Genomic DNA, 23099 nt, shown 5'->3' on the forward strand with positions numbered 1-23099 from the left:
CTTTACTGCAAAGAATGAGCTTGGTTCTCAAAATGGGTTCTAAATAATGAGTCTGAGATGATGTATCTGACCAAGCGGCACATGACTAAAGCGTCCCCGCGCGCACTGCGCAGGTTTTCGTTCCTCATCTTGTAAAGTTGACTGTGCGCTCGTTTAAGTTTGATATATATTGTTTACTATTACGTTAACTATGGCTCTTCTATTTTGGACATTAATTTAAACATAGTGATTTGACTCGATGTTTGTGTTTGTTGTTATATAGTACTAACTCTGTTTCAACATGTTGAAAAGTGGACGTATAATCAACAGCCAGTCACGCGTATTGGTTGTGAAGTTAAAGGAATACTTTGAACGAACGAACACTTTACAATACATAATAATATCAATCAAGTACTGATACAAACTTGAATTGATTTATCGTGAGTATCGAGTACAGAGTCTTATGGTTCATAACTAGTTACGTCGCGATGACAAGTGTCAAAACGGGCCTATTACATTTTTACGACTATAGTGCAAAATAATTAAATGCTCAGTACACACTTAATCTTCATTAATAAAATCATTATTTAATTATTGGCATGAAATAATAGTAGTATGTGACAATTTTGAGATAGACTTATAATCCTTGTTGTATTGTATTCGTCTGTGATCGAATGTCAAAACCACGTCTAAAGAATTTCATTATTTTGGTTATTCGTCTGTGCTCAAAACAAGGGAAATGTCGCTATATTTTGGTCACCGATTTTAGAATTAAATACAGTAAAAACTACGATTTCAAAGCTACAAATAATTAGTGGTAAACATGGGAACTACAGGGCAATCGATCACACTAGCTAACAGTATAATTGGAGTTGGTATTTTGGCTATGCCCTTCTGTTTTCAACAAGTAAGTTTGTTTACGTTTTAAAAATAAACCTTTTGAATTTACACTTCCTCCTTGCTACATAATTATAGTGAGTACTAAACTGGTAGTGTGTATAGTTTCAAAGTAAATAAATATAAACTTCCGATAAAACAAATTTTTGAAGATTTAATTGCGATTATTGAATTTTAGAATATCCATCCACGCAAAAGGCGACGTGGTATTTTGATTTGTTAGCACAAATTTCTTAAAAGTTTAACTTGTTTCGCTTTTGTATGATAAAGTTTTGATAAACAATTAAAGTTACAAATACTTAGAATCAATTGGGAAAAACTATAATCTTTTAAATTATATTTAGCCAAATTGCCATGGTCATTTGATAGAACCAATAAAATCTAAAGTTTAATGTGTTACAATGTGTCCATTTCTAGTTCAAAATAAATATTATTTATGTTGCTTTTCTTCATCATAAATAATTACAATGTACAGATAAATATTTAAAATTTACTGAAACTTTCAAAATAGTAATTCAGCTTTTGAATGTTTGTTTTTCAAAGTCCTTTGTAAGTTTTTCCTAAAGCTCCTACAGGAACGGGAAATTATTAATATTAAATTGAACCATAAAGGCTTAGGGAGTATATAGTAAAACCTGTTTATTGATTTCCTAACCATAAAAATGTCTTAAAAAATATATATAAATATACCTTTGTTGTACTTCTAGTGTGGTATATTGCTAGCAACGTTAATTTTAATATCCATGGGCCTGGTCTCAAGACTGTGCTGCTATTTTCTTTTAAAATCTGCAATCATAACTCGAAGAAGAAATTATGAATTTCTCGGTAAGTTGAACTGATATATCAAAAATTATATCCTTTATTCGGAGTTACTAAATCTATTTATATTCTATTACTAATAAAGATTTATTTAATTATGTGATCTCACAACGTTTAAATAAATCTATTTATATTCTATTACTAATAAAGATTTATTTAATTATGTGATCTCACAACGTTTAAAGCAGTATGCACTGCTCTCGGCACCAAAGTGCATACTGCTATAAAAACTTTCATGAAACTTTGGGCCCCAGCATGCTTAGTCGGGCTGTCTTTGGACATAGGCCTCCTCTTAAATTATCCAGAGTGCTCTGTCTATCTTGCTCTGCTATTCTGCGCTATCCTTTTGACAGTTCTTCTTCCCATCTTTTTTTCCTCTTGCCATCTCTAGGGTACCAAGATATAATCTCTATTCCAATAAATTCTAATCATGACGTCTGCCTATTTGTAGTGAACCTACTATTGGTTCATAAGGCATATTCTATCAAGAAGAAGCTAGCAAGAAACTGAGTAGTTGTTGTTTTCAAAGTTTAACATTGTACAACTTTGCTATTGTAATATTTCAATCTATATACATATAGATTGAAATATTACAATAGCAAAGTTGTACAATGCACAAAAGCCCTAGTTGAATTCTTTAAAGAACATTGACAAATCCAAGGATTTAAATTCTTTCCTCACTCTTCTGAGTAAGACTACACTGAGAACCGGTGTTAGAATCACTATTAAAAACCAAGATTAAAAGAGCTTGTGGGCTGGGGCACTTTGAATGAAAGAATATTTGTTATATCATTTATGGTATATTTACGTTTGTTGAATTCAATAATCTCCTATTAAATTACCTATAATATAAGTGGTAATTTATTAGAATAATCCACCTTATCTGATATACCTTGTTGATAAGAATTTCAATAAAAATCCTAAAAGCAAGACAAGAATACAATCATGCACTACTTATCCTCTCACATGATAACTTGCAAAAGAATGAAAAAAAATAAATACATAAATGAAATTTATATTCATACAATATTACTGATACAACTTGCAATGTAGATTTTAATTGGTATTAATTAGCATGTGATATTGAAATGTTATATAATTCAAATTATGTAAAACTTAAATACAAAAAGTTAATCAGTAGGTAGAAAATAGTTAAAACTCGCGACATTAAAGAATAAATTTACATAAATTTTCCCAAGTTGTGTGATCTCATATTTGCACAATATTCGAATAGGTACCTATAGTTTTTGCAAAAGAGATGGCAAGGCATGGGGCATATTTAATAAAACTATTATTATGAAAATTAAGCTTAATTTGCTATACTCCGCGAACAGCAGGAGAATCTGTATGGTGTAATTTATAATTCCTTCACCTTCAATCCGTATACTCCACACCAAACAGATCTTCAGCAATCTACCTTTTACGCACGTTTCGCACCGAAACCGGAGCATCCTCAGGAGATGTTGACTTTACAATAAATAATTGTTAAGTGCGTAGAAGGTACATTGCCGAGGATCTGTTTGGTGTGGAGTATACAGATTGAAGAAATTATAAATAACACCATACAGATTCTCCTGCTGTTCGCGGAGTATAGCAAATTAAGCTTTCATAATATATTATGGAATTCAAAGTAACGCCTGTTTCTATCCAATATCCAATAAAACTATTATTTTATGACACAGTTGATACATAACAATAATAATAGATAAAGCGCTAATAGCTCAGTAGGTAAGGCCGTAGTCTACACAATGGGCCACATTGTGGAGTGGTGGACTCCACACGCACACAAGACTTTGATTACATTAACATTAACACTTTGATAAGCATGCAGGTTTCCTCACGATGAAGCAAGTGAAATTTTAATTGCTTATAACGGACATAACTTAGAAAAGGTGGAGGTGCGTGCTGGGTTTCGAACTCGGCCCCCGAAAGTGAAGCTGAAGTCCTAAACACTGCGCTATCACCACTTTATTTTTTCCCGTTGAATTTCTCACTGTATAATGACTTGAAATTTTTTGCAGCATTCCACATATTTGGTCCAGCGGGCAAGATGGCAGTTGAGATGGGTATTATAGGTTTTCTAATGGGCACATGCATAGCCTACTTCGTGGTCGTCGGTGACCTTGGCCCGCAGATCATAGCGAAGATGTTTAACATCAACCAGAGCGATATATTGAGGTAGGGCACCTAATTATTGCATACTAGCTGTTGCCCGCGACTTCGTCCGCGTTTGATTTTGTTTTTTGATGTGGCATTCAATTTAGTTGTAGTTCTAAAAAAAATTAAAGTATTCTGTATCGCTAAGCCTTAAGTTAGGGGTTTGCTGCTGTCCGCTGAGGAGTTCTGTCCTTTATCTCCAACCACATTCATCAGATCTACACAAAGTTTGGGCATAATTAAACACATATTATAACCTCTATAGTACAAAAATAATTATTTATGTCGTAGTTATGGTGTAAAATCGTCAAACACTTCGATCCCCTCTCCCAAAGGAACCGAGCTTAATGTCGGGATATAAAGGATCCTATATTACTTCTAATACTTCCAAGAATATGTGTTTCATGAGGATCGGTTAGGTAGTTTTTGCGTGAAAGCGTAACCAACAAACTTACAATGGCAATTATAATATTAGTAGGTATTTACATCAGTTTTAACTGTAGCGAACTGTAGGAAACATTTCAGTTTCGATCTACTTATTCAAAAGCCCATATAACAATGAGACACGTTTGAAACAATGCGTCTTTGAAGTAGCTGAGACCTGCCTTTCGACATGAGCCGACGACCGTTATTAAAGCGCGCAAACTGTGTGAGCTACCGTACTTCACTCTACACATAATGTGATGTATGGGAGTTCGCCAATGTTCTTTGTTTTACAGAACCTCAATAATGGTGATAGTCTCACTTGTGTGCGTATTACCGTTGGGTCTGCTAAGGAATGTTGATAGCCTGAGCAACGTCAGTGCGGCTACTATCGCCTTCTACTTCTGTCTAGTCATAAAGGTAAACACACTAGGGTTTTATTGATTACGTTCTACATATCCCACTTCTGATAAATATTATACAACGTGTAACAGAATTACGAAATACTGTTGAAGGGTGCATAAATATATTTCATGAGGAATTATCCTGTAAGAATAATAAATCAATAGAAGCATTTGTATTTTTCCATACAAACTAATTCAAAACATTCTAAGTGTTTACTTATGACAACCCTATTGAAGATAAAAAGATCGACACTTGCATAGTACCTACGCAAAGCGACGCGTATCTAATAAAGTGACAGGAGTCACTTGAGTTTACAATACAATATATTCAATCATCATCGTCATCATATCAACCCATTTCCGCTACAGGGCACGGGTGGTCCTCCCAACATGAGGAGGGGTTAAGGCCGTAGTCCACTACGCCGGCCCTCCGCTGGTGGACTCCGTAAACCTTTGAGAGCATCCAACTCTCAGCCATACAGGTTTCCTCACGATGTTATTTAATCCTAAGACTCCTTCTTATCTTAAGGAGAAGTTTAAATTTGTTGGAGTGCAGTCTGAACTTAGATCGAGTCGTGCGCTGACTTTGAGCATGCCTTTCCACAAAACGAAGTTTTATAAGCATTTACAGTGATGTCAAAGCTACTGAATTGTGGAATGCACTCCCATTGAACATAAGACAGTCGAAGTCATTGGGCATATTTAAAAATGCTGTTAAGGCTCATTATCTCGCTCAGTAAAGACGACTATTATTATTTATTTATCTACTCAAACTCATATTAAAGTATTTATGGTATATTAAGATGTTTATTAGTATATTTATTTTTTATATTTATCAGTAGTATTTTTATTTGTCTGGTCTGGTTTATGCATTAGTATGTAGATATTCGTATGTATGTACTAAATAGCCTATTTGTTTTATTTTTAGTTTCCCTAAGCCTAAGGTTGCCTGGCAGAGATCGCTACTTAACAACGTAATAAAAGACAATAAAAGATAATAACGTCTAGCGATAAGGCCGCCTTTTGTATCCTGCTTCATTCTTCATGTGTTTGTTCTTTTTTTGTCTCATTTTTCTGAGTGGTGTACAAGAGTAGTAATAAATAAATAAATGTTGTCCTACACCATTCCAAATCCCCCCCCCCCCCCCCCCCGGAAGGGAAGTCGAACCCACAGGGCTCTATCACCTCTTCTATATGGTATTTAATCATTATAAGACACATATAAAAAACACGACTTCAGTGCTTCGGTGTTTAATACTCGTAGTTTCTTGTTAAAAAGTGCTTTATAGTAATGGTTAAAATTTTTCTCCTTTAGGTAATAGTAGAAGCGACGGGTCAGCTGTTTACGGCGGATTTTACGTCCCGTATTGAATTATGGAAACCTTCTGGCGTGCTGCAATGCGTCCCAATATTCTCTATGGCATTATTCTGTCAGACGTAAGTTCTTTAATTTAAGATTAGAATACAATTGGGACCAACTCTCCTCTTTCCTTGGATGTCGTACGAGGCGACTAAGAGAAAATAACGGAGGTCAACAGCGTCCTTAGTACTAATACATCTACGACTGCCATCATCAATTCGTTTTCCCAGCGCAGCGTGTTATGGGTAAACCAAAGGTTGTTGGGCGAGGTCTAGTCTCGTATATAAATATATCGCAAGTGACCATTATGAAAGTTTAGTACGTCTCGTATACAGGTCGCCAGTGTCTTTAATGAAAGCTTAGTACGTCTCGTATACGGGTCGCAAGTGTCTTTATGAAAGTTAAGTACGTCTCGTATACAAGTCTCAAGAGTCTCTTATGAAAGTTTAGTACGTCTCGTATATAGATCGCATAAGTGTCTTTTATGAAAGCTTAATACGTTTAGTATGCAGGTCGCAAGTGTATTTAATGATAGCCTAGTACGTCTCGTATGCAGGTCGCAAGTGTCTTTTATGAAAGTTTCGTACGTCTCGTATACAGGTCGCAAGTGTCTTTTATGAAAGTTTAGTACGTCTCGTATTCAGGACGCAAGTGTCTTTTATGAAAGTTTAGTACGTCTCGTATTCAGGTCGCAAGTGTCTTTTATGAAAGTTTAGTACGTCTCGTATTCAGGTCGCAAGTGTCTTTTATGAAAGTTTAGTACGTCTTGTATACAGGTCGCAAGTGTATTTTATGAAAGTTTAGTTCATCTCGTATTCAGGTCGCAAGTGTCTTTTATGAAAGTTTAGTACGTCTCGTATTCAGGTCGCAAGTGTCTTTTATGAAAGTTTAGTACGTCTCATATACAAGTCTCAAGAGTCTCTTATGAAAGTTTAGTACGTCTCGTATATAGATCGCATAAGTGTCTTTTATGAAAGCTTAGTACGTTTAGTATGCAGGTCGCAAGTGTCTTTAATGAAAGCCTAGTAAATCTTGTATACAGGTCGCAAGTGTCTTTTATGAAAGTTTAGTACGTCTTGTATACAGGTCGCAAGTGCCTTTTATGAAAGTTTAGTACGTCTCGTATTCAGGTCGCAAGTGTCTTTTATGAAAGTTTAGTACATCTCGTATTCAGGTCGCAAGTGTCTTTTATGAAAGTTTAGTACGTCTTGTATACAGGTAGCAAGTGTCTTTTATGAAAGTTTAGTACGTCTCTTATACAGGTCGGAACTGTATTTTATGAAAGTTTAGTACGTCTCGTATTCAGGTCGCAAGTGTCTTTTATGAAAGTTGAGTACGTCTCGTATTCAGGTCGCAAGTGTCTTTTATGAAAGTTTAGTACGTCTCGTATTCAGGACGCAAGTGTCTTTTATGAAAGTTTAGTACGTCTCGTATTCAGGTCGCAAGTGTCTTTTATGAAAGTTTAGTACGTCTCGTATTCAGGTCGCAAGTGTCTTTTATGAAAGTTTAGTACGTCTTGTATACAGGTCGCAAGTGTATTTTATGAAAGTTTAGTTCATCTCGTATTCAGGTCGCAAGTGTCTTTTATGAAAGTTTAGTACGTCTCGTATTCAGGTCGCAAGTGTCTTTTATGAAAGTTTAGTACGTCTCATATACAAGTCTCAAGAGTCTCTTATGAAAGTTTAGTACGTCTCGTATATAGATCGCATAAGTGTCTTTTATAAAAGCTTAGTACGTTTAGTATGCAGGTCGCAAGTGTCTTTAATGAAAGCCTAGTACATCTTGTATACAGGTCGCAAGTGTCTTTTATGAAAGTTTAGTACGTCTTGTATACAGGTCGCAAGTGCCTTTTATGAAAGTTTAGTACGTCTCGTATTCAGGTCGCAAGTGTCTTTTATGAAAGTTTAGTACATCTCGTATTCAGGTCGCAAGTGTCTTTTATGAAAGTTTAGTACGTCTTGTATACAGGTAGCAAGTGTCTTTTATGAAAGTTTAGTACGTCTCTTATACAGGTCGGAACTGTATTTTATGAAAGTTTAGTACGTCTCGTATTCAGGTCGCAAGTGTCTTTTATGAAAGTTGAGTACGTCTCGTATTCAGGTCGCAAGTGTCTTTTATGAAAGTTTAGTACTTCTTGTATACAGGTCGCAAGTGTCTTTTGTGCAAGTTTAGAACGGTTCGTATAATAGTTGCAAGTGCCTTTTAAGCAAGTTTAGTACGTCTCGTATACAGGTTGCAAGTGTATTTTATGCAAGTTTATCTGTCATCTATCAGTCTGGTAAAAAGTACGTCCAAATCATTAGACTATAACTAAACTACCACTAGGCTATACCCGATGAAGATACCAAAATTAAAGTCCTTTGATACTTCGGTTTCAGACAGTTGTTCGAGATTTTCGAGTCGTTACCTTCTTTATCTCTAGAGAAGATGTGCGTAGTGACAAAGAACGCCATCAATATATGCTCAGGCGTTTACTTCACGCTCGGCGTATTTGGGTACATCGCGTTCGGCTCGCAAGAGATATCAGGTATGTAGACTTGGTAAATAATCTCTCATTAAGGCGGAAACATACTTTGAAAACGCAACGTGGTCTCATGCACCGCGAAGCGAAGACGAATAGAACAACGATTCGTTAATCAGATCGGATCAAAAATTTTTATGTTTGACCCGACACCGTAAAAAACATTCAAAAAAGTAATGTTGTACCTAATTAACGACTTAAATACATCGCAAAAATCAATATTATTAAAATATTATTGAATCTCTTGTAACTGAAGTATAATCCTTCATTAATAACTTTAAGGTATTTATTTAAACATCTTTATTGCATAATACAGGACACAAATACTCTTAAATTATTACTCTTCCAGATTACTTAAAAAAAGGAATATAATGAGACAAGAGAAATACAATTAATAATTAACATGATATATGTTCAGAGAAAATATAAAATATATATATGTACTTAGAAATATTTATATACATATATGTTAGGTATATGATTGCATATATGCCTAAGTAATTTAAAGAAACACAAAGTAATGACATATTTACATATGTATATATAAATATACTATTCTATATTTAAATATATGTTAGATGTAAAATTGCATACACGCATACTTAATATTAAAAAACATAAAGTAATGACATATTTATAGTGAGGTACGAATATTAAACTGTAATTTATAAACAGTACATCTTTATCCAAGGGTAGTAATTCCACCAGAAAACAGACTGCTTTTAAACATACGTTCATTAACAATAATATTCTATTCAATAGAACAGAAACGCTCGTCATGCAAATAGTAACAATGCAAAATGTGACAATACAAAATTAACATAAACACTTTTTGTTTCTGTTACACTTGACGCTCACCGCGCCAGCCTGATAAGGCCTTGAACTAAATTTATCATTGTACCTTTGTTTATTTTCTTGTTACAACAGACATATATACTGTAACAATATAAATATTAGAAGCAAAAATAAACTCGTAGTGCAGTTTACTAGGCTACCCAAAATTGCAAATTCATTCAAGGGCAATTGTATATTATTTTATAACAAATTACCAAATGAAATCTTTGAGATGTCTCTCAAAAAGTTCAAAGTTGATATAAAACGTAAGCTTACAGAAAAATCCTATTATAATATTAAGGATTACTTTAACGTTAAAAAAGCTTGGGTGTGAATTGCTCTAGCTTCATAGCTTAATATAAATTTACTGGAAGATGGTGATAACAAAAAAAAATTACCCGGCTAAGTTTGTTGTGGGCTCTTCTTAGACCAGGGCGCGTTTGGAACCCTCGTAGCTTTAAATTTAAGTTGGCGAACGAAGTTATCACCATCCCCTTACAATTATGTAAAAAAATATGTATGAACGCTTCATAAGTGCCTGTGATAGGCCTACATGAATAAAGAAATTTTGAATTATATTTTTTTCTATAGATAAGGACTCCTTTGCACTTAAATTTTCACAGATTTTTTTTTTTTACTAAAAAATAACTATGATCGAAATAGATTTTGTAAACGTCTTCTTTATCTTCATCTTTACATAGTACAAAACAAAATTGCTTTCTCTGTGTTGTTCAACCCATTACCGACCCACTGGTCTCCTCCCACAATAAGAAGTTCTGTTGGTTGTAGTCCACCACGCCGGCCCAGTGCGGATTGGTGGACTTCACATGCCATTAAAAACATTAAGGAGAATTCTCCGGCATGCAAGTTTCTTCACGATATTTTCCTTAACCGTTGAAGAAAGTGATATTATAATTGCTTATAACGCAAATTACAAAGAAAATTTAGAGGTGCGTGTTGTGAACGAACTCGGCCCCCCGACAGTGAAGTAGAAGTCCTGCCCATTGGGCTATCACCGCTTCATCTATCTATATATATAAAATAGAAAGTTTGTGGGTATGTTCCGTATGGGCTCCGAAACGACTGGACCGATTTCAATAATGAAACTTTCAGGAAATCTCCGGATTGACCTGGCGAGTAATCCTGTAAAGTTTGGTGACGATCGGAGCACTCCTATTTTTGAACTGTCAAACTGTCAAATACAGCTTTTATTTACTATGATGATATTCTATTGTTGGGTGTACATGGGTGTAGATAATGATCTTCACCCGCTTGAGAAGAGAATAGAAGAGAAATAAATGATTTAATAAATTATGACTATGACTATGACTATAAATTAAATTAAAAATTTAATGATGTAAGTTTAATGTATAAAAAAAATAAAGTAAAATCTAGACCGGCGAAGCAGGCTGGGTACGCTAGTAATAAATAATACTGTTTTATTAAAAATATCTTGGTAAATAACCCATATATTTTTTGTATGTGGATGTCCTGTGTGTTTTATCCGTAGGAGGAACGCCAATTGTGGGGAGCGGGTGTTGGGTTAGGTTAGATGCGGGTGCAATGTATTTAAGTATTACCATACTTACATACATTGCACCCGTGCGAAGCCGGGGTGGTAGCTAGTATCTATACAACGTGTAACCTAATAACCAAATGATGTTGAAGGATATTTCATAAGCATATTTCAAAAGGAAATAATATTAATCAAAAGAGCATATTTTTCCATTAAAACGAAATAAAAACATTCTAAGTGTTTACTTATTGAAGATAAAAGACCGACACACGCATAGTACCTACGCTACGCGACGCGTATAAAGGGACAGGAGTCACTTCATTTTAATTTTGCATGTGATGGTAGGACTGTCTCTGATTTCTTTCAGTAAAAGCTTTGGCAGTGGTTTACTCAAAAATTATTAATTTTTCGACTTCACAGATAAGTCTCAGAGACAGAACATAATGTTCCTTTAAAGCCTGTGACGTATTATTTCGGTTTTCATTTAAACGTTGTTTAAGAAGACACCTTGTTCCAGGTAATATCCTAATGAGTCTAAGCCCAACGATGGGCAGCGACGTTATAAAGCTGGGCTTCGTGATGTCGCTCGCGTTCAGTTTCCCGCTCATCATATTCCCTTGTCGCGCCAGCCTCTACTCCTTTTTATACAGAAAAGTAAGTACATATTTTTTAATTCTAGCTAAACACCTATTATTCAGAAATATAAAAATATACGAGTGATTTTTTTTTTATTAACCGACTTGTTACAAATCCGAGGAGGTTATCAAATCGGATGTTCTAATATAACTCCGGCCCATTATAATATCTTATACAACGTGTAACAGAATTACGAAATAATATTGAAGGATGCATAAGTAAATTTCATAAGGAATCACCCTGCAAAAATATTAAATCAAAAGATCTATCTTGGTATTTGACGGCAGACTGGCGCAGTGGGCAGCGACCCTGCTTACTGAGTCTTAGGCCGTGGGTTCGATTCTTACAACTGGAAAATTTTTGTGTGATGAACATGATTGTTTTTCAGTGTCTGGGTGTTTATCTGTATATTATAAGTATTTATGTGTATCATATCCATAAAAATATTCATCAGCTATCTTGGTACCCATAACACAAGCTACGCTTACTTTGGGGCTAAATGGCGATGTGTGTATTGTCGTAGTATATTTATTTATTTATTTTATAATGAGGCCCGCTTCAACGGATGCACTTCGACCCTCCAGGATCTTTTGTGCTCGCCCCGTCCTTGTATCCCCTCACCCTAAATAGCTTCAAATATCCACTTTAAGAGTTTGATTGAAGCTTTAAGTTGGAGGCACAGTAATCCTCTGGTTGTGGATAGGCCACTCCCAAGAGGTCCAACCGCTTTCTAGCCCATCCGTCGCATTCACAAAGCAAATGCTCCATTCTCGACGTCCTCGTTGCAGGCCCTACATGTAGGGTCATCAATTATGCCCATTTTGAGCAGCATGGACCCTGTGCCAAAGTGTCCTGTTATGGCCGCTATGGCGTATCTTGCCTGTCTCCTACTCAGTCTGTTAATCTTGTTTGGAAAACAAGCTCCAAACAAGTTGCGCCCAAGAATTTCTTGGAGTGCCTTAGACCTTCTAATTTGTCCCATTCTGCCGCAGATTTTTTCTTGGCATATGTTGATAGCGCCATGTTCACCGCACATGGTGCAAGCGCTATACATGGTTCAGAACACAACAGGGCATAGTATTGAAGCTTTATTTATACAAAAATGTTAAATACATTTTTAGTCTCCACTGTTTTCCCTGTTCCTCTATCATCATCATCATCACCACCATCACCACCATTAATGGCCTATAACAGTCCATTGCTGTACTGAAGGTAGTAATAGTAGCACCAGATGAGTCTTCTGTTAGTGGCATGGGAAAAGGGCTGGTGACTGTATTCTGATCTGCCGTCACCACACGGCGAACATAAATTTAGGTTCAAGACTTATTCCTCTAGGGCTAGCACGGGCAAGTGATAAAAATTATATAAATAAATAAATATACTATGACACACACATCGCCATCCAGCCCTAAAGTAGCTTGTGTTAGTGGTACTAAGATTACTGATGAATATTTTTATGAATAGGATACATAAATACTTATAATATACATATAAACACCCAGACACTGAAAAACATTTATGTTCATCGCACAAACATTTTCCAGTAGAAATCGAACCCACGGCCTTGGACTCAGTAAGCAGGGTCGCTGCCTACTGCGCCAATCTGCCGTCAAATCCCCTGACAGGGGACATTAAAGTGTCCACCTGCTAAAGCAAGGGAATATATTATATTATATATAACACATTTATTATTTGGATATTATTTCAAATTGAGCGCCAGTGCTCTGAGAGTTGCCATATCATTTCCCCGGGGATAGAATTGTCTCCTGCCCATGCTGGACGTGCATTGACCGTTTAAGGTTTGACTCTCGAAAGACGCTGCTGGCACCATTTAAAACCGTTTAAAGCCAATCAGGTAGCATATTTTTATTATTTTCATTTGTTATTTTCTCAGGCGCAGCCAACACACCACGACCACATGGTGAACCACTCCATCCCTGAGGGCCCCTTCCGTCTCCTGACCCTCGGCATCATAAGTAGCGCGCTCTGCGTTAGCCTGTTACTGCCCACCATAGAGCTGGTGCTTGGACTGTTGGGCGCCACCATCGGAGTGCTCATATGCCTCGTGTTCCCCGCTGCCGCCTTCCTGAACGTCACCTTCAAGAATACCAACGAGAGAGTCTTGGCTAAGGTAACTAAGAATAAGAATTTTTTTTTTTTTTTTATTTAGTTTTATTTATTTTTGACATGTATTTATTTTTATTGCATTCAACATTATGTCGTAACTGATCTTAAATTGTATGGGTAAAGAATGAAACAAATGATTATTATGATTATTATTATTATTCTATCATTTATTATTTTTTTTTTTTTTAAATTAACAATGCTTAAAAATAAATTAAAAAACACTATTAAAAATTTATATATATAAAAAAAAGAATCATTTGGGGCAGGCTTTTGGGACAATAGAAGTAAAAACTAAATCTATGTAAATATATACACGTTATACATATAACTCATGGGAAGGGAATTAATTCATTCAAAGGAAATTGTATACAATTTTAAATTGTAAACATTATTATTATTATAAGAAAAAAAAGAAACATTTGGGGCAGGCTTTCGGGACAATAGACGTAAAACTAAATCCATGTAAATATATACACGTTATACATATAACTCATGGGAAGGGAATTAATTCATTTAAAGGAAATTGTATACAATTTTACAATAAACTACCAGTTGATATCTTGGAGATGTCTTTGAAAAAGTTCAAAGTTTGTATTAAACGTAAGCTTATAGAAAAGTATTAAGGACTACGTCAACGATAAAAATGCCTGGGTGTAAATAATTGCTCTAATAGTTTTAAATGACATTGTGAGATGGTGATAACAAAAAAAACATAACAACCGGCTAAGTTTGTTGTGGGCTACTTCTTTACTCCTAACTTTAGTTTTAAGTTGACGAATTTAGTTATCGCCATCAACTCACTTCTATGTCATATTTTACATGTAATGTACGCATCAAAAGTGCCATCTATGTGCCTATTTGAATAAAGAAATATTTGACTTTGACTTTGAAGCTTGTGGTGCCGATTACGCGAGTTTTAGGCTTTTTGTTAACACAAAAAAGTGCTCGAGGCGATGTGAAGTATTGCATAGAAATTATAGAAATGTTATAACTACTTTAAGAATATACTAATATAAAAGGGTGAAAACGTTTTACATTTTGATTTTTGCTTCTTTAGAGTTCGCTGACTAGATAGCGTAAAATCGGTTACTAAAACCAATGAAAATCTGAAGTTTTGTTTATTCAAATAGTCCTGTATATGGGCATTTTTGATGCGTTTGTCAATACGAGCAGATCGTGATAATATTCGGAGTTAGCTAACTTAAAAATTATTAAAATCTAAATTACTAGAGTCCTAAATGCGCCTTATATATTAGCCAACGGTAAACATTTTGTACCATGAAGTTTCTAACCAGGGTATGCATACAGCAGGAAAATAGCATAAAACGGCAAAAATCCTCCTCTAACACCAGTTATGTATAAATTTTAGGGTAGTCAGTGCTTTTGTGCATTTATGAAGTGCACGCCACTGGTACCATGTTACTCTTTTGATTATTATCTCACATGAAATTTATGGCTTATTATCATTTTAAAACACGAAATTCCTTATCATTGATATCATTTGTTAATCGGATCTTTTGCGGGCCGATAACACGTTGATGAAGATGACTATATAACATGTTTACATTTGTACTCGGAGGATGTCTCCAGGTCAAAAAAATAACCTCAAACATTCCATTCTAGTTCGTCTTGATACTGGGTCTGATAATCCTTGTATTGGGGACGTACGCGAACCTGCAGGCGGCGGAGAACTCGCGCGATAAGTACGATGAAAAATTGATCACCCAGGAGCGTATCGACAAAATCGTGGAAGACTTCTTCCAGAAAAGGGAAAAGTCGGAAGGTAAAAGTAATAGATTTTAATGTTAAAAGTTTCTAATTGCGAAAAAATTAAAATTCGTTGTAGTAAATCTTACAATGTTTGAATTAAACAAAGAAGAGTCCAACAAAATTCATCTCAAACGTTCTAAATGTGTGTTATATTTGATTGAATACTAATACTCCACTAAAAATATTTTTTTTTTTTTAAAGAATGTTTAGTTTAAGGAATTCAAAGTATCGCTTTCTTTAACGGCAAGAGTAAACATCGTGTGGAAACCTGCATGCCTTAAAGTTTCCCATAACGTTTTCAATGGTGTCTACCAATCAGCATTTGGCCAGCGTGGTTTTTGGACTACGGCCTAAACCCTTCTCATTCTGAGAGGAGTTCCGTGCCTTTTAACGGGCCGGTTATATGTTGATAATGATGAGTCTGCTACAGATGTAAACTTTGAGCCAAAATATAAAATTAGACGTACTAATCTGAAAGTTTCTATTGTTACAGAAGTAATAGCCAAGCTCGAGAACATTCCGCTTAATGGTGCCAATGAATTAGGCAATTCAATTATTAAGGATTCAGAAATACAACCGCCGAATCCTGTTGCACCGGAATCTCACTCTAATGAAAAACTCCCAGTTGTTTTCCCCGTACTTGAACAAAAAAATGATATTTTGCCAAAAGTCAATATTGAAGACTCTGTAAAACACCCAAAGAACTTAATATCGAAAATAAACGGAAAAAGTATTGTTAATGGCATTAGTAAGAGTGTAGTGGATGACAAAATTGCATTTCCTGATAAGAAAGAACAGCCTAAAGAAGAAAAAGCACAAGCAAACCAACAAAAAATTGACATGATAAAACAGCAACAGTTGATAGAAACTATTAAACAACATGGGCAAGAACAAAAAGAATTGCTCAAAGAACAGAAAGAAATTCTAGATGAACTCCTAAAGACAAAGAAAGAAATGCAACAAAACAAAAAAGAAAATGACAACAATGAAGCCAAAAAGATAGCAGTTGAAAGTATACAAAAAATTGCTAGTGCAGCTATTCAGAGCTTAAGTGGTGTTTCAGATAAACCAGCTGATGATAAGGTTGAAAAACAGGCAGATCCTGTGGAAAGTATAGCGAACGAAGCTGTTAACAATATTGTTAAAGAAACTTTAGATGCTATTCAACAAATTGATAAGAAAAATAGTGAACAACTCGAGAAAGAAAAAGTTGTTAAAGATCAAGTTATAAATAACGTACTTAAATTACCTCAAACGAAGAATTATTCGGGAATTATTAACTCACATATTCAAAATTCGGCACACGCTACTATAAAACAAAACGATGAAAATACTGATTTAGATAAACCAGGTGTTGTTAAAGTTTCAGGGAAAAATAATATAGTTAAAAATTTGCAACAAAGACAAAGCAATAATCAACCGAATACCGCGGAAAATAAGGAAAGATTGAAAGCAAGTAATGATAATATCTTAGAAGAACCAATTAAAGAACATTCGCATTTGCCAGATGAACCCAAATCATACAGAGAAGGCGAGGACACGCAAATAAACAAAAATGCTGAACGAAAACCCAGCAATGACAATAAACAAAATGTTCCCATAATTAAAACTGAGAATAAAGTAGCGGTACATGATGAACCAACTAAAAGCAAAGAAAACGGTGCTATAAACTTTAAAGCCGATGACATATTGAGTAATATAGCTAACGGTAACAATCTTATACCAAGGCGAAAAAGAGAAATTGAAGATGATACAGTAAATACCTTACTATTACCTAACAGCAAAGAAATTTGCAATAACCTAGTAAATGCACCAGCTGAACGCAAAAACGAAGAAGTATTACTACCAGACGTAAATTTAGGAGACGTAGGATTATCGAATTCCCTACAAGGGATTGCGTTACATCACATTAGGTCTCTGAAAAGTATTAAAGATGATGAAAAAAGATAAATGTAGTTGAATTTTTTCGAAACTAAATCTAAAGAATCACTGCATCCAATAACTTTTTAGCTAATTACGCAGTAAAAATTCTCCAAAATAAATATGAAGGTATTCAACTAGTGTTACACATTTTTCTACAAGCACGTTTTTCTAGACCTGTCAATGCAGTTTAGTTAGCAGATTTGAGTAAAAACTCGCACCACTAATTATTTATTATTAAAATGTATTTTATGACGGCTTTTATGAAGAAACACAAGAAAACGGTATTTTATGTATAATTTTATTTATAAAATATTGAAATTACTCCCACGGGACGCTTTGCAATAATGTCCATTTTAGATTGCATTATTATTTATTAGCTTATACTAATCAGATGTTAACTTCAACCAGAAAAATTAAAATTAAGTTTTAATTCTTTGTAATATGTACATAATACAATACATTTTTGTTATTACACTATCATTTGTCAACCTATAAGAATCAATTCTGAAAAGATAAAAACGATTCATGTCCATTTACGGACTACCAGAAGTTAACTTTAAATACGAGAAATTTAAGTATGCAACAATATATTATATATTTGTAATGTATACATAATACAATATATTTATGTAATCACGATAAAATATGTAATTATTTATTTTGTATGTGAAGCGTTAAAGAAGCTAAGCATTTATTAATTTATAAGTGATAGTAACATCGAAGTTCGATGCTACTTAAAAAAAACATCAGGTAATCGACTATAAACGATACGAGATTAAAAATATTTTTAAAGGTCGTTGCTGATCTACGCGAAACCCAAGCACAAGTAACTATCTAGAAACCGTGCGGCAATAGATATATTTAATTTGTAACAAAAAAAGTCGTGTCTATACGTAAGTTATACTTCTTTGATGTTAATTACATAAGTATTTTTACGTATTGAAACAAATTTCAACTGAGTTAAACGAAAGACGACATCGAACGCTACGAATTAAAATTTTAAATAACTTAACATTAAAAAAACAAAAATTACAATTTTATTGTGTTACATTTGCGCTCGAAAAATTTTTATCTGCGCTACTTTTCAATATTCAATGTCTTCCATTTAATGGAGTGGGCCATTGTAAAAGATTGTCAGTCGTAAAAATATAAAATTGTCCATAAGATCATTATATGCAAATTAGCATTAAGAAGTATAATATGAATGTTAGGTTGCTTGAAAAGAAAAATTATGCAGATTATCGAGCTAACTTCTTAATTTAAACTTAATTTAAATTGCTATTTTACTTAAATTGCATACAGATAATTACTTACGTATTAGCGAACGTACTCTGCACTGATTGGCTTAGTAATACGATTTAAATTATAATGCATCGAACTCCGAACCCAATGGGAAAGATCACTGAAAACAAGGCAGAGGGTGCTGTGTGTTTGTTATTTGTCATCACTTAGATCAAAACAAAAACTATCAGTAAAGTGTTGTCAAATTGTATTTTTTTTAAACCATTCATTGTTGTGACGTGCACAACGAATTACGTTGTTATAAAACGAAGAAAGTAAGAAAAGTACAAATTATAAGGAGATTCGTAAGAAAAATTCCTTTAAGGCGGAATTAATAATTGATAGTGGTTATCCAGTCTTCCCCATTGGAATAAGCTTTTTGACAAATACGTTTTAATGCGTTCATCAAGTTACGTACGTTCATTTCTTGAATACAAATTTCGTACCCAATCGCCCCTTATTTTCTTAACGCCAAAAGAAGTTTAACTTCAAAATTTTACTACAAAATTTTACTTACAAAACTGGGATATACACGTGAGGAATCATGCGCGGTATTAAATAGAAATAAGTTATTTAATAAAATGATGTCTGTGATCTATAATTATAAGTCGCATTGTAATTATCATCATTGTAAAGTTTGTGAAGATGCTAATAAATCCGCTAACACCATTAAAATAACGCAATTTTTTATTGTGTAACATGTTTCCCGTGGTCAGGATAGCAATATTATTTCTAATAGGTTTAATACAGCACACAGCTGATCGTATCGACATGATTGTAGAAAAGTGACGGTTGCATTTTAATTTTAAAGTTTTTGAAGCCAAGTCCGAGTAAATATATAAATTTTTAGTACACATTATAAAATATGTGAATTAAAAAAAGTTTATTTCTAATATCACTTTTGAAACGTTAAGATTATGAAAAATACTATGAAACGCATTTAAAATGTCGTAAGGTTGAAAAAATTTAGCAGTTTTCTCACGCTCTGGCAATTAAAAGGAGCTATAAGTCGAAATGTGACTAAATTAGGGCCAAATACTGCATACTATTGAGACGTTATGTCAAATTAATTTAATGCCTGACTAGGAAAATAAAAAAAATGGTGTAGAAAAAAAATTACAATTTTTTTCTATACTTTTCTACTAAAATATGCCTCCCAGACCAGCATTTTTTATTTACCTGATCAGGCCTATGTCTGAAAACTACATATGTGTATTCTACATCCTTTTTTATTTAACTATGTATGGATTTTTCTTCTACGATCATGACGATGTTGTTATACAATAATTTTAACCCATTCCGCATTTTTAGTAAATTAATAAGTGATTTTCTTATAGGCTACTTTCTCTAGGTTAGAAGGATAAAACTCAACGGAGAGCAACAAAAAACCTAACCATGCACTGAAAAGCATTTGATTGTGCTGAACGCCTTTTAATGTGCAAGCCATAATGTGCTTTGGCGATCTCCATGGCGCAACGGCCAGCACGGCTGGGATTGATTTGGGAATTTATAATTTCTGAATTTTCTCTGGTCCGGTTTGGTTGGAGGCCTTGGCTGTGGCTTAAAACTCTACCGACTGAGGCGTGCCGCTAAGCGATTGAATGTTCCGGAGCGATATCGCATAGAAACCGATTAATATAACCATACTCACTAACAGATAACACCGCTACCATCTTAGACTGCATCATCACTTACCACCAGGTGAGATTGCAGTCAAGGGCTTACTTGTAGTGGAATAAAAAAAGCAGCAAATATAAAAACGAAGTAAATTATGTCTTCGAATTGCTGACTGAATTGGAAACCTTATTTATTAATTATAGAAACCATAATTATAAATAAATAAATGATTTTTTAATTGTTATGCTTATTTTATTTCTTATGTAAATGCGAGACACAAAAATATTATATTAGTACAAAACGGAAACCAAATTAAATAAATTAGTCACTGGTGTTCTCTTGATTTCACTGCATTAGGCATCTGCAACAAAAAGCTAAGTTATTTAACGCCAGACCAGAAAAATAAAAAAATGCCTGTAGAATACATTGTCACGCATGTATTCTGGTTTGTCCAGACCTGATTTTTTTTTTTTCAAATTTGTGTTACATCCTGTTTTGTTATTAGCCTTTTTTGTAACTACATCCATCATCAATCCTTACTGCCAATTCTCTCGACAGGTGATAAGCGAACCGGCTATACCAGACCTTGTTCAAAGTATCAGCGGGCTACAAGCTGTTAACGGCCATACTTTTCAATCAAACATATTGAATCGCCTTATTTATCTTATATCTTTAATTATAATCCAACATATTGTGTATCGATACAAATCATTCGAATAAAACAAACTAAACAAGTTATGTTGTTTTGAATTTGACATGGCCGCATCTCTTGTGGCGCCCTCTGAGATAAGTTTTGCCTGTGATCCCCATTGGACGTAGTTTTAACTAAACCTGTGCCAAATGTCTTCAATGTGAAAAAAAAATCCCTATCCCCACAACTAGAAAATGTTTGTGTGATGAACATGAATGTTTTTCAGTGTCGAGGTTTTTTATATATATATTATAAGTATTTATGTATATTATTCATGAAAATATTAATTAGTCATCTTAGTACCCATAACACAAGCTACGCTTACTTTGGGGCTAAATGGCGACGTGTGTAGTGTCGTAGTATATTTATTTATTTATTAATATTGTTGTTTCCGTCTTTTAATAATAATTAATATAGAACTAGTTTGCTTTTTTTTTCCTTTTGTGTATTTAGGTTCGCACACTGATGCCGACCTGTAGAACCGACTGACCGGACGAAATTCCGAAATTATATATTTGCCAAATTGCCCTACAAGCTGCGTGTACAGGGAATATTGCAACATATTTTTTTTAATAATAATAATTGACGGACCCATTATTGATTAATGGATGGCCCACATTATTATATTACTAGTTTTTACTCAGTTTAGGTACCAGTGATTCAACCATACATAGTACTGAGCTATGATTTCTGTCACAATTTAATAATCGTGCGAATAAATGATTTTATTATTATTATTATTTATGGTAAGTGAAAACCGATGGCTGCAATGCTGCTTAGCGGTAGAAACAAGCATTGTGGGAAGTATCCCCCAAAGAGCTCTCGCCACAAAAAGCTCTATAACAACACTACACTTAAATGTAATGTACCAACCAAAAGCGCCATCTTTGGGCCAAAGTGCCATTTAGGTAAAGAAATGTTTGACTTTGACTTACATGATAATTGTATGGTATTATTTCTGGCTGGTACTGGAGGTGCGACGCCCGCGTCGGCCCGGAGTACCCGGGGTTGCCGGGGCCTCTGTTTCTGACGCCGGGGAGCCATGTTGACTCTGTGAGCAACAACAAACTATAGTTTCTTGTACCTACCAATTGTAACTACAACGAACGTCAAACATGATTTGCTATAATCCCGGCTCCATCAGATGCTTCCATCGTTGATATCAACGTTGGTAGGCATTATTCTAGATTTCTTCGGTTGGCATTATTCTAGGCATCGAGCCAATGTTAAAAATATGTTTATTCCTTGTTATAATTCTTTTCTTAGGAGAATGGCTCTACTCCGTATGTCAAATGTAGAAATTCAAAGGGGACAAAATTGTACTGTCACTTTTTTATAGTCAGTCAGTCAAAACTTCACAAATGCACTGCCTAACCTTAAAATTTCATACAACTTGTATAGAAGGAAATTTTTCAATTTTATGCGATCTTCCTGCATAATGTCTACCCCGGTTAAAACCCATATGCACGCCAATGCAGCCATTCCAGTGGTAACAACTGAAGCCAGTGGAGGGACCTCAGAGAATGTAAAAAATTATAAATCTAAATTTGGAACAAGATTAAAGTAATATAGTGACTATTCAGCTTGGAAGCGAATACAGTGAAGATGAAGTAACAGTGCAAGTGAAGATAAGTGAAAGTGACAGGTAAGTTAAACTGAAAGTGAAGATGAAGTTAAAGTGAAAGTGAACATGAAGTGAAAGTGAAAGTGACAGTGAAGAAAAACTGTAAGTGAAGATGAAGTTAAAGAGTTAAAGTGAAAGATAAGTAGCACATGTCAATGTATGCAAATTAATTAAAAAAAAACCCACGTACCCTGATCTCAGTAGAGGGTCGTCTGCCCTTAGGAGTATGTAATGCTTCGCAAGCGCGCGTGAAAGACGCTCTACGACCACGGGCCGGGCTGGCTGGTGACGCAGTTTCCACTGGTGTTGCTGAAAAATATATTTATATCACTTCATTACACATCCCTACTAATATTATAAAGGTCAATGTAAGTTTGTTTGTTACGCTTTCACGCAAAAACTCCTTAACCGATCCTTATGAAACTTTGTACACATCTTCTTGGAAGTGTTAGAAGTTATATAGGATACTTTTTATCCCGACATTAAATATTATAAAGGTCAATGTAAGTTTGTTTGTTAC

At 34.5% G+C, this 23099-nt stretch overlaps 2 protein-coding genes across 6 annotated transcripts in view; one reads left to right on the forward strand and one right to left on the reverse strand.

The window, feature by feature from the left end:
- The first annotated feature begins 802 nt into the window (after nt 1-802).
- Nucleotides 803-19325, forward strand: LOC120630346 (putative sodium-coupled neutral amino acid transporter 10). The gene is made up of 10 exons (XM_039899545.1): nt 803-886; nt 1584-1701; nt 3717-3873; nt 4572-4695; nt 5995-6116; nt 8418-8566; nt 11428-11564; nt 13441-13677; nt 15297-15456; nt 15937-19325. The coding sequence occupies exons 1-10, from the start codon at nt 803-805 to the stop codon at nt 17391-17393; spliced, it is 2745 nt and encodes a 914-aa protein (XP_039755479.1). The 3' UTR covers nt 17394-19325.
- A 1171-nt stretch (nt 19326-20496) lies between these two features.
- Nucleotides 20497-23099, reverse strand: part of LOC120630207 (serine/arginine repetitive matrix protein 2) — a 35884-nt gene continuing 33281 nt past the window's right edge. For all 5 annotated transcript variants that reach the window (XM_039899338.1, XM_039899340.1, XM_039899341.1 and 2 more), the window contains 3 exons: nt 22770-22888; nt 21891-22006; nt 20497-20625 (listed from right to left, as the gene is read on the reverse strand). In XM_039899338.1, the coding sequence (XP_039755272.1) occupies nt 21908-22006; nt 22770-22888 (218 nt within the window). In that variant the 3' untranslated portion in view covers nt 20497-20625; nt 21891-21907. The remainder of the gene's footprint in view (nt 20626-21890; nt 22007-22769; nt 22889-23099) is intronic.

This window comes from Pararge aegeria, chromosome 16 (assembly GCF_905163445.1).
Source record: "Pararge aegeria chromosome 16, ilParAegt1.1, whole genome shotgun sequence".
NCBI lineage: Eukaryota > Metazoa > Arthropoda > Insecta > Lepidoptera > Nymphalidae > Pararge > Pararge aegeria.

What these genes read in the sequence shown, in the direction of transcription:
- LOC120630346 (XM_039899545.1), top strand. Translation starts at nt 803, where the DNA reads ATGGGAACTACAGGGCAATCGATCACACTAGCTAACAGTATAATTGGA. An exon ending in TGCCCTTCTGTTTTCAACAA is followed by an intron (nt 887 to 1,583) that starts GTAAGTTTGTTT and finishes TTGTACTTCTAG; the next exon opens with TGTGGTATATTGCTAGCAAC. An exon ending in ACTCCTTTTTATACAGAAAA is followed by an intron (nt 11,565 to 13,440) that starts GTAAGTACATAT and finishes TTATTTTCTCAG; the next exon opens with GCGCAGCCAACACACCACGA.